General features: G+C 35.8%; 1 protein-coding gene across 3 annotated transcripts in view; it reads right to left on the bottom strand.

Moving 5' to 3' along the window:
* The window catches only part of ARHGEF3 (Rho guanine nucleotide exchange factor 3), a 142236-nt gene that overhangs the window by 101510 nt on the left and 24604 nt on the right, over positions 1–16122 (bottom strand). Inside the window, exon 1 of one of the 3 annotated variants that reach the window (XM_064453861.1) lies at positions 593–636. The exons of the other annotated variants lie outside the window; for them this stretch is intronic. Coding sequence (XP_064309931.1) covers positions 593–621 — 29 coding nt within the window. The 5' untranslated portion in view covers positions 622–636. Of the gene's footprint in view, positions 1–592; positions 637–16122 lie in introns of those variants that run through there. 3 annotated transcript variants of the gene reach the window in all.

Genomic DNA, 16122 nt, shown 5'->3' with positions numbered 1-16122 from the left:
TAAAACCCAAATAAGCTGCAAATTGCATTTTTTTCATTTCTGCATTTGATTAATTTCCTGTAAAAATTAATAGTAATTTTATGAAAAAAGAAAAAAATTCTGAAGAACAAGTAAGGTTCTACATTTTGATCTAAAACTCAGATATTCCTAATGATGTAACATTTCACCTTCTGAAGAAATTCAGGCTTGATTTGAAGCTTTAAATATAATTTATTTCTTTATCTGTAACTACTGCAGGTTAATGCAATAAGTTACATCTGATATACACCACTATAAAAGCTTCCCCCTTGAAATATATGAACTGTTCACAACTGAAACAGAAAGCCCTGGCTACTAGCCAACAGGAGGATACAGGCTCTTCTACTGTTTGACAAAGGTATAGCTGCATTAATACAGGACTCTCTTCTCATCCTCCCGGCATTATTTTTCTACAACAAAATATCACTGTTTCATTAATATTGTAAGAGTTAAGATTAGAAAGGTTATTCACTGGCTCACTTTGAATTAGCAGCCTAAAATCATTCCGATAGCATTTCAATAATACTAGGAAGAAGAAATAGCAATAACATGTCTGTTAATTTTTAGTCATTACCTCATCCCACTGCTGTATCTCACATACATGCTGAATTCTTTACAAAGAGAACACTACCCATTGAAAGAAATGTTTGCTCATCTCCACCCCTACAGTCAGCCATCCAGATAAGATCCAGTCCTGCATGGGAAGAAAAAAGATCTGGTGGTAACACTTAAAGGGCCCCCACCATATGAGTCAGAAAAAGCAAGCCTCTGGGCAAAAAATCACAATATTCATGCTCAAGGAAAGAGACTAGGTCTATTCCCTTTTGTCTTCAAAAGCTCTCATTGAGAGCCTAAGGCTGGGAAATCCACTTAGTTAAGCAAGATTGGATACTTACTGGTTAGATAGAAACAAAAAAGTTCGCCCAGAGAAAGCAGACAAGGGATTTCTTAGCAGTTCGTGAAATCCAACCAAACAGCTTTTTCAGTTAGCCTATAGAGAAGCTACTAACACCTTCAAAATGATCATTCAAGTGCCATCACATGTTCCTGATGAAGGAAATGGTGTTTTCTGAAAATTCCATTCTCTTTGGATTCATGTAATCTGTCTCTCTTCCTACAGGTAAACATTAATTCCTGCAAAGCTGCGGTTCACTAACAGGCATTTAGAAAGATCAGAAGGACTGATTAAAGAGGGCAACCCTATTTAAAACATCTGTGGGCAAGTCATTCCAAGATTTTAAAACTCCCGTACTGCTATTTCCTTATCCCTTCATTTGTAATGATATAATTTTCTGCATTATAGCTTGTATTTCAACTGAAAAAGGCAAAAAATGTAGGTTTGTAACAAAAATGTCAAATAGGATCGTTATGTCACTAAGCCCATAGTCAATTTAGAGGCTCCTCTGTGTTGAAAAGTCTAAAACTCCTACGCACCTTTTAAAGAGTGCTGTATGATACTTTTCACACCTCGCTCTCAAGGTTATGGCATTAATCCAGTCAGTGAAGGAAGGAAATCTTCTTTTATTAAATACAATCAGTTATAGAGGATTTTAACTTTCTGAATACTGTTTCACTGAGAAAGATTATGCTTACATGAAGAAGCATTTTCAACTGAGTGACAAGAACCACTCCTCTAATTTCTATGCAGACAGACGAGAACATCTTATCTTGAGATTGTAACAGGCCTGTCACCTCTGGAGATAATAAACTAAACTTCTCCAAGTGTATGTAACCATGTCCATGACTTAACTTCAGTGTGCAGTAACCATCCCCCCAAAAAGTCAAATCATACCACATAAATTCATGTCTACACTAGTTCTGCCCTCTGCCATGCCTAAAGGATTGCAGGCTGTCATGGCAAATTCCATTTAGCTACTTCGTTGCATATAGTTCAATAACTTGGACATTAAAATCTCACCAAAGGTTAAGTTCCACAGCATACTAGGACCCTGCTTACGATATAAGCAAGTATTTTACTGTGGCATAACTAAAACATGGGCAACAGAAAGTCCTCCCACGCTTTAAGCATTGTCAGTTAAATAAAGAACAGAGTACTAAGAAGTGAGAGAGTTAGGAATTCATCAACTCATCTATAACAAAACCTTTCATAGGAATGAGTTTCAATATTTATACCAAGTCTGAGGGAAAAGCTTCAATTTTTTCGAACAACCTTCCCCTGTTTCTAGAGCTTTTTATTTCATTTAAGTTTATTAATTTAAATTTAATTAAATTTAAAGTACCATGACTTGGGATATTTTTTTTTCATTTGAGTACTCTTTTAAAGATAAGCACACAAAGAAACACCCTTTTTTCTTTTAGGGGAATATGAAACCTGGGAGAGAACACTTCCTGTTCATTAGATTACTAAATCAATAGGTACAATAAACACAACTATGCTTAAAAAAAATATTTAAGATAATCACAGCTGAAACATCTATAAACAAGCAAACATTTTTAGTAGTTATGTACCCAATACAACCAGTTTTCTTTAATAAGCTGCCCGTATATTTAATTTTTTTAAACTCAGTTATGTTATGCACACCAAAATAAATTACAAGAGGCCCTGAATCACAGTTTAAAGCAATATGTAGTGTATATATATATATACACACAAGTCATCGAGATCAAATTATGTAACTTTTAGATTTATGAAGACATTTTCACTTTTAAGACTTTCACTTGCACTATTAGCAGATTGTACAGTGCAGGAACCCAAATAAAACAAATAATGACTTCATCTCCATTTCATCTTCATTTCCATCTGCACAGTAATTCCTATTAAGTTGCCTAAATAGCTGTAAGAGCAGCCATCAGCTCCCTGGACTTAAGAAACTTTTTTCTCCTCATATTCAACAAAGTGATCTTTACAATTTTTTTTTTCAGCTTTAACATCTTTTTTTAGATCTTGAAAAGAATTAATGGAGCCTTTTTAATATTGATTACTTTAGTTTCCCTTGTTTGATGTAACTCATGTGGACTTGTTAGTGTGACCATAAGTTCCCTGAGCTCCATAAACATTTTGTCTTACTCCATGACAGTAAAGCTATCAAATCAAGACCTAAATCTTTCAAGTTTAAATGTTTATTCATATCATAAACACTGGACCGGTTTCCCCTTTGTTCTGAATGAAAGTGAAATAAATACAAACAAGGCAACTCTATGCGCAAAGGCCAGTTTAGACCTACAAGGAGAGCCAGATTTAACAACAGTTTCAACAAATACTGCATCCTCTGACATCAGGATATTCTGTTTAATACAAACACTGACAAACTTATTTCTGCAAAAATCAGAAGTTTTTGAAGGCAATTTATTAATAGACACTGATGTCAACAAATACCTCTACCATGTGACTTCTGTGATCTTGGTCTTCACAGTGAAGTCAGAAGGCTATCAAGATAACTTTCTCTTGAAGAATTATGTAAAACCATTTACATAATGACTAATGTTGGTAATAAAAGCTAAGTTATAATTTCCGAGTTTATTATTATTTTTAAATGTCTGAATTTATACTACTACTTTGGTATTGGAAGTTTCTTTACAACATGAAATATTTGAAGCCAGCACCAAGTTTTACACGTCATGTTTCTAACAGTCTTCATTGGTCTGAGGGATGACGCTTCAGCAATACATTAAAAGGGTGTGTTGTACTCTGAAACCAAACACCCCTTTCATAAGGAGTGCGGTTTTATGTAGTATAATGACTTCCCACTAAGTAAGCAAAAACCCACACTTCCACTACTTCCATCATTTCTGAAGGGATATTTAACCTGACATGAGAAAACAAGATGTTTTCAGTTGTTAGTTATTATTCACAGCTGGGTTCCTCTGGGAACATTTTCTGCATCAGTGTTGCCATAGTAATTACTATGGAAACCCCTGAATCCAATGGAGTAAAACCTGTTGAAACTATCATTCCATCAAAGCTCCATTCAATATATCAACTCAGGGCACAAAATGTTCACTTATCTCTACTTCTGCCAGCAACAAGTAATGTTTTCTAGTCTCTTCACTATAAATACACTAACTACATTACAGTAATTTCAGCCCAAGACCATTTTACAAGAGCACACAGAAAATTTTGATACAACAATTTTGTAGCAAGAACAGATTCCTGTAATTAAAAAATGACATTATACCAGTGATGACTCTGAAAGCATTTGTTTTTTTGGTCCTGGGTCAAAGTACATTCATTTAAAAAGCACATTTATGGGTGGGATACATTTGGAGCCAGTTTTTTTTTCAGAAACACATATATATGTATATATAAAAAAATAACTTCTGCAAAAAACAGGAATTAACATATCAAGTGAGACCAGTGGATCAGACAGGAAATGGGATTTTGCTTTAAAGTAGACCAATGACGGGTTGATCTGCCAATGGAGGAAATTTTCTCATCTCTTTCAAGGTAGGATTGTCTGTCCGTGCCTGAAAGCAGGAAGGCCTATATCCTTCTCATTTCATCTTATTTATGAGGTTTTTTATCAATTACCTTAATTAATACAAGTATTTCATTGTTTCCCTTCCACAGTGTCTGCCTGAAATACAATGTCAGAGCAGAAAGTACAGTAACTATGTTATTTTGTTTTCCTCAGTGTACATTCACATTGTCTGTTTCAAATGTACTGCTGTATGGTGTTACAGGCAGAAGACAAAGTCAAACCCAGATTTTCGGCCTATGACTCTAGGTTACCTGTTTTAAGATGCTTTACAAAATAAATGCAATGAAAGTGCTTAAAGGGCAAAAACTAGCCATGTGTGAAAGCTGCAAGCAGAAAAATCTTGTAAGAAACAGCACTTGTACCCACCATCAAGGAAAAATTACTGCTAATAAGTATCCAATGCTTCTTTATATTATTTTTAAGATTACTATTGCTGTTGGGAAAACAGAGAGCCCAAATAATTATTTTAATATATTACCAATATTGCTAAGATCACACTGCTGTACCTTGCTCTTCCAAAAAACATGAACAAAAATCTATTTACTCCTGCTATGTGTTTGTGCCGTATATACAAAATATTTCCTGTCTCAGCTCATTTAAAAAAGGAAGTTAATACAGAACTGAGATTACCTACTGAAAATATTGCCAGAAGATCCTAGGAAATAAACCAAGCTGTATATGAAACTTTAAAGTTTTTCTGCAGTTATTTACAAAGCCTAAGGAATAATATTGTTTGCTCCAGTAACTCATGTCAGAAAAATCTTGTAACATAAATTTGCGAGAGATTATTTCCTTTCAAAGAAATATAAACATTTTGGGCTATTTGCTCTTGCACATATTGACATATTCTCATCACATAAGCTAGTACAGTACTACTATTCTTCCCTCAAAGAAAATATTCCATGATTTGTAACAACCTTATAATATATGGTAGAAGACTCACTCTGACATGTAGAAACTACTAGTTTTGAACCCATTGGTTATCGTTTTTTGTTATACTGCTGAATGTTAGAAGTTGCACAATCAATTGCACACCGTTTCATTCTGTATTTTCATCAGGTTTGGGTTTTTTGGGGTTTGTTTGTTTTGTGGGTTTTTGGTTTTTTTGGTTTTTTTTTTTTTTTTTTTTTAAGACAGTCACCACTACTATGTTTCCTCTGAAATGGAGGTCATAATTGATACCAGAACTACTGTTGGTAGCCATCAGACTGACTGGAACATAAGGTGAATGGTCCTACTTCTTTTGAATATGTGAACACATTTCTGAAGCCAAGATACTGGATTTTTTTCCAATCACTTACACTATACCTCTTGAGTAGTAAAATAGCATCTTGCTTTCAGTACAGCACTCTTCATTTCCAAATGCATAAAAAATGCCGTTCTATGATTTTATGAAAAACTGATATGAAAAGAGTTCATTTCATCCAATGCTCTCCCCACCTCCAACTAAAGTGGGGTCTTTTGCATTAAACGCATTCATGATTTAATTATGTGCAAGACTCATTGACAGAAGTATTTGTCTAATTGCTCTATGGGCAGATCTCCCAAACTTGACAACCTCAAATTGAGCAAAAATAGGTATGCAGCAATGTGATGAGTACATCTCTTGGGAGAAGTTGCAGAGCAACGAACCACCTATAGAGCTCAGCCTTGCAAGTCTGACGCTCCAGTAATGGGTTCTTTGTTAAGGATAAAGATTAATTATAACAAGCTGCTTTCTCATTCCTAAGAGAGTAAGATGGCACCCAAACTAAGTGAACCAACAGCTACATCCCATGCACAGCATGTTACCTCATGATCTCAATCAGAATGCAAAAATTAGAGATGGAGCACTGAGCACGCATAACAGCAGAGGCATCATCTTGCCGCAAGCAACCACCTCTTAGCTCCCATACAGTCACTTGAACAGACTCTGCAAGGGGCAGACCTGATGAAGATTGGTTTCCTGTGGAAGCAGGTCCTGTGTTTGTCCCACACCTCAGCAGGCTCTCGTCTCTCGTTATCTCTTGCTACGAAAAGGCTGTGGTTAGTTCAGAGCAACACATCTGCTGGCAGGCTCCTGCCAAAAGAACCTAAAATGGCTACGCTCTGGCAGCCTTCCTCACAATGGTGGTACTGTTTGGGGTCTCTCACCTCCACCCATACACAATTAGTTAAAATTTTAGTTTATTGGCTATTTTTTATATATTTTTAAAAATGAAACTGGGCAAAGGGTTGAAAAATTACTGGCAAAGACAGACAGCACAGTCATATGCCATTTCCTGAGGAAACTAGGCTTTCTTTAAACCACACACATGAATCTTTCTGCAAATCTGACTTTTCTAGGTACCTTGAAAAGCAAAGTAAATGGTTTCATGACTTCCAGCTCCCACTCCCCTTTACATCCTACTGACAAAGATAAAAGGCGGGGAGGGACTGTTTGGTTGGTTATTTAAACTGAAAATGCGTCATAACTTTTCTTCAAGTAAATCTATGGAAAGGGGAAAAAAGAATCTGTTGTTCTTTAAATTATCATAATGAATCAACCACCCTACTCAGGAAAAGAAAAAGTACAATGATTTTTCCCAAAGTTCATAAAATCAGGTGGTTGTTCTCAAGAGAGAAAAATTTAAAAGTATTTGCTATTTTCACTTGCTAGTGAAAAATATTTCATGTTAAACCTAAACCACAAAGAAATATACTAACACGATGTCTGATACATAAAGAGCTTTTAAGATGATCATTCTAAACTCAACTGCACTGTAAAAAGAAAATTAAGAAAAGAAACATTACTATATTTTTAATTTGTCTTTAAATGGAAACCTGATCAAAACAGTTACATCTTTGCTCTAGTAGAACATAAACAGAGTTGCAGTACACTTGTAATTAATGAGTTCTACTGGGAGCAAAAGCCTCAGCAAACAAAAATTTGCCCTATAGTGCATTCAATATTTAACTGATTGCTAAAATGATATTAAGGCATTAAATTATCATTGAAGACATTTATTGCAAGCATGCTTTGATATCATGAGTGTAAATCCTTGCCCACCAGATTATAATGTCTAATAGACAATAACACATAATAAGAAGTGAGTGTTATGACACCTTTACAACAGCTTTACACAAAAGGTTTCCATTCTTACAGAAATCTCAAAGTATGTGAGTCACTGGGTAAAGAAATTGTAACTGAAATTCTAGATACTTGACTTCCAAATAAATACAAGTAAATTGAACAACTGGGCTTGTTTTCCTACACAAGTTAGCACTGGCAACCAAGGAAATTCACATGCTTTGTTAAAATTTCCACTTCATGAAGTTGGTAGCAAAGCAAAACAACAGGCATCCATACTGATCCCAAATTTTGCTCTGTAGCACCGAAATTTTGTTAATCTGAGCAATTTCTAAACTGCTAGATTAGGCTGAGAAAAAGGGTTAGCAGTTTCCTCAGTGGAAACACTGCTTGATGTTTCATCAGACTACTAACTATCCTTATCCGTTCACCTAGCAGATGCAAAATCTTCAATCAACTGTGATCTGATGATGGATGAGACTGTTCCTGGGGCTACCCATACCTTGGCAAGAGAGATAGTCACAGATTCCTTGCTGGGCACAAAACATTATTTTCACAGGATCACTGATTAAAGCAGCTGGAGTTGAAATGGGCAAGGAAATAATACTTTGATGGAACTTGATAACACAAAACTATTTCCTTTAAACGAGGATACCAGAGATTCAGAAGCCCAAACAAGTTTTTGCCAGTTCTAGAGTCCTTTATCAATCTTCCTGTCCCTTGTGACAGTTACGGGTTTCAGTAGGTAGAACTCAGTTGCTGAAAGGCTTGAGGCAAGAGCATGGTAGGAAAAAACCATGATCACATTCTACCTGTACCGTTTATTAGAAAAACAAACAATGAACATTCATGGACAGTGTTCCTCAGGGAGGCAGGGACAGCTGCCTCAGTTGCATCAACAGGAATGTAAGAAACCACTCTTCTCTTTATGACCACAAAGTTACTGTATATAGTTTTTGTAAACTGCAGTGTACAGAGTAAGGGGACATTTCACAGTTGTCTTGGAAACAGACTATTTAGGAGCTGTAAAAGAGATTTCCCTCAGGCTGACAGGAGAAAACTATGCAAAGCATACATACAGACCTAAAGAACACTGCTGGTCAAAAAAGTCTAGTCTTGCATGCACAGCATACATACACACTATGAGCAAAACCATAGAGGAATAACCTTCAAAGAGGAAGAGAAGAAATTACCTTTTCAATACCTTGATATAGATACTAAAAATCTACCATGAAACCAAGTATTGTAATATTAAAGTCCTCCAAAACAAAGGACACACACCAATAAGTGAGAGAAGTTTGCCTAAGCCTTAAATGGAATTAAAACATTATACATTTTTAAATTAAATACCCTACATAGTCACTCACAGTCCCCACAGAAAGCAAAACAATAAACAGCTATTCACATACTGTTGGTAAATACAGCCCCCTGCTGCGCAAAATATAAAACCTGTAATGCAGTTAGTTACTGTCACTGTGCTCTATGATCTTTCTGGATATTGTGTACTCTTTCATTTACATACAAAATCCTGATGGCAAGCAATAACAAGAGAAATTAAATTTCCTCACAACTCTCCTACTCCAGTAAATGCAAAATGAAAAGATTCTGGATGGACAGCCTATCCATTATAATGCATATAAGAATATTCCTTTTAAATTCCCCTCCCCCTGTGTTTAATTTTTTTTTTTTTAAATCAAGCTGTAAATGGTGAATACAAACACATTACATACATATATTTAAAACATCCTCCAAACATAATGAAATACAAATCAGAATGAGGAAAAGTTCCTGATTCATTTCAAACCTCTGTTAAAATGAAATGCAAAAGAATCAATTAAGTATTCTATTACAGGATCCATGACTAGGCAAATGTCAGCTTGTGCCAGATGAGTTGGAGATTAAATAAGAAACATTAAGGACGAGAACTTATTTTTAATCACAGAATATAAAGACCATGAAAAGGAGCTATTATTTATTCTCTGGATTAACCATATGATGCCCAATAAATTTTAGATAGCTTTAACTCCTACAAGAATTGACCAGGAAGATGCTACAAAACAGGCATCACTGTTGATTAACTGGATCATCATAGAAGTCTCACCAGATCACGTTCCAACAGATTGGAAGGCAAGAGTTGGAGAGGTTTATGATCATCCTGTTATTTCAGGAATAATAAACCAAAAGATTAGTAAATATATGTCAAAGTTGATTATTAAGCTAATTTAGCCTCCTAAATCTTCCTTTTTCTTCCTACTTCCTTCTTCATTTGTATGGAGATTGGTGGACATTTCCCACCCTTTCCTGTTTTGTTATGGAGTGCTCCCATGTCAACACAGCACAGGGAGAAAGATGAAAGAGTTGCCTAGGTCAGTTGTCAGTTCAGAAAAAGGAGGATTACTGGGAGAAGAAAAAAAACACCTTATGAAATTTGATGGTTGGGCCAGAAAGGGTGCTACACATAAAGGTATAATAAAAGCATATCACCACTTTCCCTGTCTGCACTTTGGTATAAAACTTCTTGATTTGTAGTTGACTTATGTGACTTCACATACTGCTTTAAGTTACATAAATAACAGATACGAGAGTGAGGGGAACGTGCCTAAACAGGCCCAGTTACAACTTGCCAGGTCTTCTCCGTTCTGCTGTAGTAATAAATAACACAACGTAAAGTCTTGCATGTGAATGTATGTAATGAAATTGCAGCACTAAAATTGTTATAATAATATATTACAGAGAAGCCTTTGTTTTTAAAAATTGGAGGGCAATCTATTTGGTCACATGCACCTTGCGTTTTAATCTGTGGAATATAAACACACTATATAGCTTTCAAAAATAGAGCTATCTTTATGCTACTGTTCTGTACACAGTGGGCTGTGGGAGACATCAAGAAAGAAAAATCGAGAGCTCCTCCTGATGTAATTTGCTATTATAATTGAGAGTCTTTGAAACAATATCTTCTCCACATTCAGAAGTATACTAGTATTGAATTTACTTTTTAAAATACAGCTCTAGAATCCTTTTAAAAATGGAGACATAACTGGACAGCTAGTAAAATACAGTTAGCTTCTGACCTTCACCACTTAGTGCAAAACGTGACAGAAAAGACAATGATACAGCAGGAAACAGGGTACCTATATTCGTACTGATTGATCAGGTTAGTTTTTATGAATTTTAATTTATGCTTCTTACAATGATATTGAAGTTCAGAGAAAAAAAAAACTTGTTCTCAATACTAACAAATGGAAAGATATTCTGAAACTTTTGCAGATCTTTTTCAATACTTTGCAGTACTCTTATTTTAGCCATGTATGCTTACTGAGTTTCTGTTCATAATGACCTTAATATGAGCTATTACTATTAGCCCAGGTTATCTTTTCCACATCAGAAGAAAAAAAATCTACAGATATAGCTGGGGAATTTCCTTGTGTAGTTTTAAGGTAATGTAATGACACCTTACTACAGAAAAGCTTTCTTTCATATCCAAGAGATTTGCAGGTGACCAAATGTATTCAGCTGGAAAGATACATATTCAAATAATTCTCTCTTGCAATAAATATCTACAGAAATTTTCAGGGCCCAGAGGAAAATGCAGTTAATTTAACCAATTCACATATTCTCCACCCTTCCCTCCCCTCCCCGCAAAGGAAAGGGCAAGTAAAAAAATCAGCCTTTTGTTTCCGATCTTTTGTTTCCAAATACTACATTCTTTAAATGTTCCCATAGTAACACCATGTTTGTTTCCCTTGAAAAATTTATCACCAGCTCCCTCTACAGTCAGAGAATAAACTAAAAATATATAGTCACTTATTATTTAAGGGAGGGAGGGGAGAATTTTAAGTGTCTTATAAGTGTTAAGGTATTAACCAGAAGCTCAAGTGTACTACGTGTTGAACAAGTATATAAAATAGTAACAGTTTATAAAAACATATTGGAATCTTAGTGAAAAGGAATCATGAACAAGGACAAGAATCTCTAAAAGAGAAGCAGGGTAAGCATACAGGAAACACATGGTTGGCAATGGTGGATCACTGGGGTCTTCTTTTTACATTTAAAAAAAAAGAAAAGTCACAGACACTTCATACAGGTAGTTGCATGTACACCCGCTCAGAGAATGAAAAAGTTTCAAAGTGATTAGCAGAAATTCACCTATTCTGCATTTTATATGTATTTACTTATGCATTTTATTGCAATTTACTTTGAGGGCCTTTTTTGTTTGTTTATTTAATTTTAGAGTTGTTTAGTAGGTTTAAGTTAAGAGTTATTGTTTTTACTAAACCAGCCTGAAAGTAAAGCATACACCACCTCAGTGGAATGCAGCAAAACCTGGTACGCTCCACTGAACATTGGGTGCCTTCACTGAACAGTGAAAGTTACTGGCCGAGGAGGAATGTAAACCCATGTTAACAGAGTTTTGTTAGAGCTCATCAGCCAAAAATTGCTTAAAAACAAACCCAAAAAGTATTAAACTGATTCCTAGGTACAGATAATAAAAACCAAAAAACCTATCCACAAGACTGAAGAGACGGTGGCAGCTAGACTTATATCAAACATGAACTTTTGCCTTTGTGGATGGCTATAAGGAAGTCTGTAGGATACATAATTGCTACAGAGCCTGGAAGATTTTAATTATCACAGAAATGGTGTGCTTTGAAGCACACTGGCAGACTAACTGCAGTAAGTGGTAAGCAGCTGCGTGCGATGAGTAAGGGTCCCTGGAGGGCCTGGGGTTCCTGAAGCATTGATAGCAGTTAATGGAGATGGGGCTGATTAGCAGTAGAGACGTACTCTGGAAAGAACAGTCAACTTCACATGCGTTTGGTGAAACCTTCCATAAGTAATACCAGTATCATCTGTTTACTGTCACATCCTGCAGCCTCCCTAAAGAGAAACAGGAAAACCTTGCCTCGTTGCCCTCTCAGCTTGCTTAAAAGACTTGCTTGCTCAGATCTCATAATGCTATACATAGTATCTAAATATCAAACCCATCTAAGGGACATCTTTAAATAATGGCATTTTTCCTACAAAATTCATAGTATGTGCATCAAATATGATGATGTGCTAAAACAGCTCTAATGGTGGGGATTGGGGGATGATTTCTGGTAATGAGTAACCCACTGACTCAAATAGTTAAAAGCTCTTCTACTACAACATGTAACATTTTCTATATCTATCAAATGCTTACTGATTATGATTCAAGTATCATATCATTGTATATTTAATTTAGCCAGAGTTAAACTTTTTTGGTAGAAAAATGGAAATTGAGGGATTAAGACAACCTAAAAATATTACAACCCTCTTACTGCTGTTAATTTGCTATTGCCATGAGTTATTTTTAGCATTACTGGAACAGACTATTAAAGAGGGAAGGAAATATTTTCCTTTACTTTGCTTTATGTTTTGCAAATAAAATTTCTACTATTTCTATATTTTTTGTGGGTTTTTTTCCCATAAAGTAATAGAGAAGGAAAAGAAAACAGCATGAGACGCAGTGTATCTGAATGAGAGATGATGAGGCTCTACAGCGTGAAAAAAACAACTAAGATGGATGACAAATTTCACCCTTGATCTAAACTATGCAAATTCATTTATTCTGTGTTTGCAAGATTGCACTGAAGGAGAAGATCTCATCTGTTATAACCATAACTTCAACTTGGAAATGACCAAAACATGAGTTAGGGATGCTGAGGCTTCCTTCCACAGTGTATTAGTTATTTACACTGGCAATACAAGCCTAATCACCATGCCTGTAGTTTTTATCACCCTGTCAGCATGCACTTCTCTCATCCACATGGGGGCAGGGGGGAATTATTAAAAAAAAAAAATCTTAACATGACAAAATGAGAAAACCTCATTCTTTAGATAAAGCTATACAGATTCAGCTTCTCAGTTCCAGTGATTCCTGTTACAGGCAAGAGAGTGACTGCCACAGAAAGTCCGAAGTGACATTAATTTTTATTAAATATCCTTCCTAGATTTCATCAATATAGCCCATCAGGAAGAAAGGAAGAAGAGACTTTTAACAACAGGAGGACTGACAGATTTTTATCCACCTTTCCTACATCAAAGTAAAAATTACAGAATTTTAAAGTAAAAATTTTAAAATTATATTTTTCAGACATTCTCCAGTTCTTTAAAAACTAAATACATTTCACTTTCTCTATACACTCTTTGTGAACATTCCATCTACCTGTACATTGGAGCATAAAAGCCATGTCACTAATGTGTTCACTAATACATATTTATAGACAAAATGCCATTGAGGGCACCTGAAGGATGGTATTACCTTTTACTTGGATAAAAACTTACTGACTGAGTTGGAACCAATCAGGTATTTCAGAAATATTTGTTCTAAGTCCCAAAGCTAACAGTTATAATACAAAAGAGAGATGTAGCAGTGAAAAAGCAGGTAGAATGCAGTAGTCATCACCAAGCACGTAGCAAATGTCTCAAGAGATGCAATACCGATAGAAATTATTTGAAGCATGACCTAGAAACAATATAATCACATGTACAAAATGCAGATGACAGCTCTGTCCAGGAATCTAGGGAGTGATCTTTCACCAAAAAAAGAAATAAAGCCCCTGCAGAAAACTCCCACTGAATATTACCTACAAGCAACAGCCTTTGTGCAGTAAGATGGCTTTTGAAACAAGCAATCAATAACTGTCACCTCTGCTTATATCTCGTTATGCAGTCCCAGAATTAAGCAAAGGGCAAGGCGGGAAAGGGGAAGGTGACCAACCAGAAACCGGAAGGACGCCGAGAGCAGGCTGAGACAACTGCCTTTCTCAATTTTGGATCAAGCCTGCCATCTTGTGGGACTCAGATTCAGGGCAGCACGCAAGCTGAACGCTTTTCTTTCTTAAGGCAGCAATCAACATTTTTTTGATCCCATCCAGGACGAGGAAATACAATCCAAACCAAGTTTTGTAAGACATGATGATTAAACATATGTTTAAACTTGTATTTGCCTCTGGGGCGTATTTTCTTCAGTTACAAAGCCGATTTCATGTGTGCATAAGACTTCAGTCAGCAGTTGGTGACTGCTCTTACTCCAACCGTTTCAGCACATTATCATCCCTCACTGTTTCTGGGTGTGCTACAGAAGCTGATATGAGTCATCCTCTCCGTGTTCGAAGTCGCTCTCCTGGATCTTCATCCACTTCCTTTAAGGGACTGGCTCTCAGGCTTCCAGTTCCAATGCAAACGATTCCTTCATAACAATTTTCAATTCTACTACTCCTTTTATGGGCAGATAAGTACATTAAATAAGCTAAGGTAAGATAGACGTGATTTTTTTTTCAGTCTATTTTGTAAATATTTATCTCCTTTATTAAAATAGTCTGTCATAATTGTTAGGTTATGCTAACTACCCTGGATATTCCTCAGCTTTCCAAGAAGAGTATTTCTTGTCTTTGCAAAAAGACATTGCTAAAACCCGATTAATTCAAGGCCTCTTGCAAATAAGATTAATTTTGTCTAGCTACCTAAAGTGTTCATCTGCAATTTATGGGACTTCAAACACTGTAACCTTATATTCTCCAAACACGTATGTGCCTTTTGAAATCACAAACATCTGCAGTTAAACTGCAGTTGACTACAGCCATTTAAAGTCAGTTCTTCAGGATGACTCATTTCTACTGATTGAACAACGATATAGAAGAAACAGGGAAAGCTGTTAAACTTGTTTCTCTTCTCACTCTTAATTCCAGACACATAATTCTTCCTTCATCAGTTAGCAGCTGGCAAAAGCTGCAACAAAATTATTACTTATGTCACGAAACCTTACTTCCCACACAAGTTAGGAGTCAGCTTGAGTACCTGATTGCCTTTGAGGTACAATATGCAGCAATTTACCCTATTCTGATCCTCATTAAGGAAGAAGGGTTGTGTGATTAAAACCACATGCATTAAGGTAAGTATCTACTATGTGGTATCTACATACTAACTCATCATGAAAATGCATATTTTCTGCTGCTCACCACTGCTTTCCTATCTTATTTTTACTCACATTGCAGCCACGAGCATGTCAGTTCAAGTATCTTTTTAATCTCAGTTGACCCTGTTATTTCTATGTTTTTAAATAGCAGATGAATTTTAAAAAAAAAGCAGCAAGCTTCAAATACACAGTTGCACAATACCCCAGAATAACTACTTTTGCTATACCAAAGAGTTTCCAAATTTTAAAGCTCAGACAAAACAATAATCAGCAGACATTAACATAACCCATATGTTCACGGAGTGGTCTGATATCTAGCCACTGGGCAGAACTTCACTGTAGAACCATTTTTCCTTATTAAATAAAATAACATTAAAAGCTAGCTGTGTAACTGTAAATCTGGTAGTCCCTAAATAAGCTAATAACTAAAAATAAGTTTATCTTAGCAACAGCTGTTAAGAACCTAGAATTTAAAAGTGAGAAAACGCTTCACAACTGAGATCAGAGCTCAGACACAGTAAGCCCAACAGCTATTGATCGAATGGCATGTATTGCAATAGAAATGCTACATAAATACGTACAGGCACATAACATGTTTCCTGGAAAGTGTGAGAGTGCAGCTAATAAACACTTAGGGCAGCCTGAAGCCTTCCCTCCTCCATCTGCCTTTCTTTCCC

This window comes from Phalacrocorax carbo, chromosome 6, assembly GCF_963921805.1.
Source record: "Phalacrocorax carbo chromosome 6, bPhaCar2.1, whole genome shotgun sequence".
In the NCBI taxonomy this organism is placed as follows: Eukaryota; Metazoa; Chordata; class Aves; order Suliformes; family Phalacrocoracidae; genus Phalacrocorax; species Phalacrocorax carbo.
Note: the sequence above shows the minus strand (reverse complement) of the source record. Positions and strands in the feature narration are given on the sequence as shown.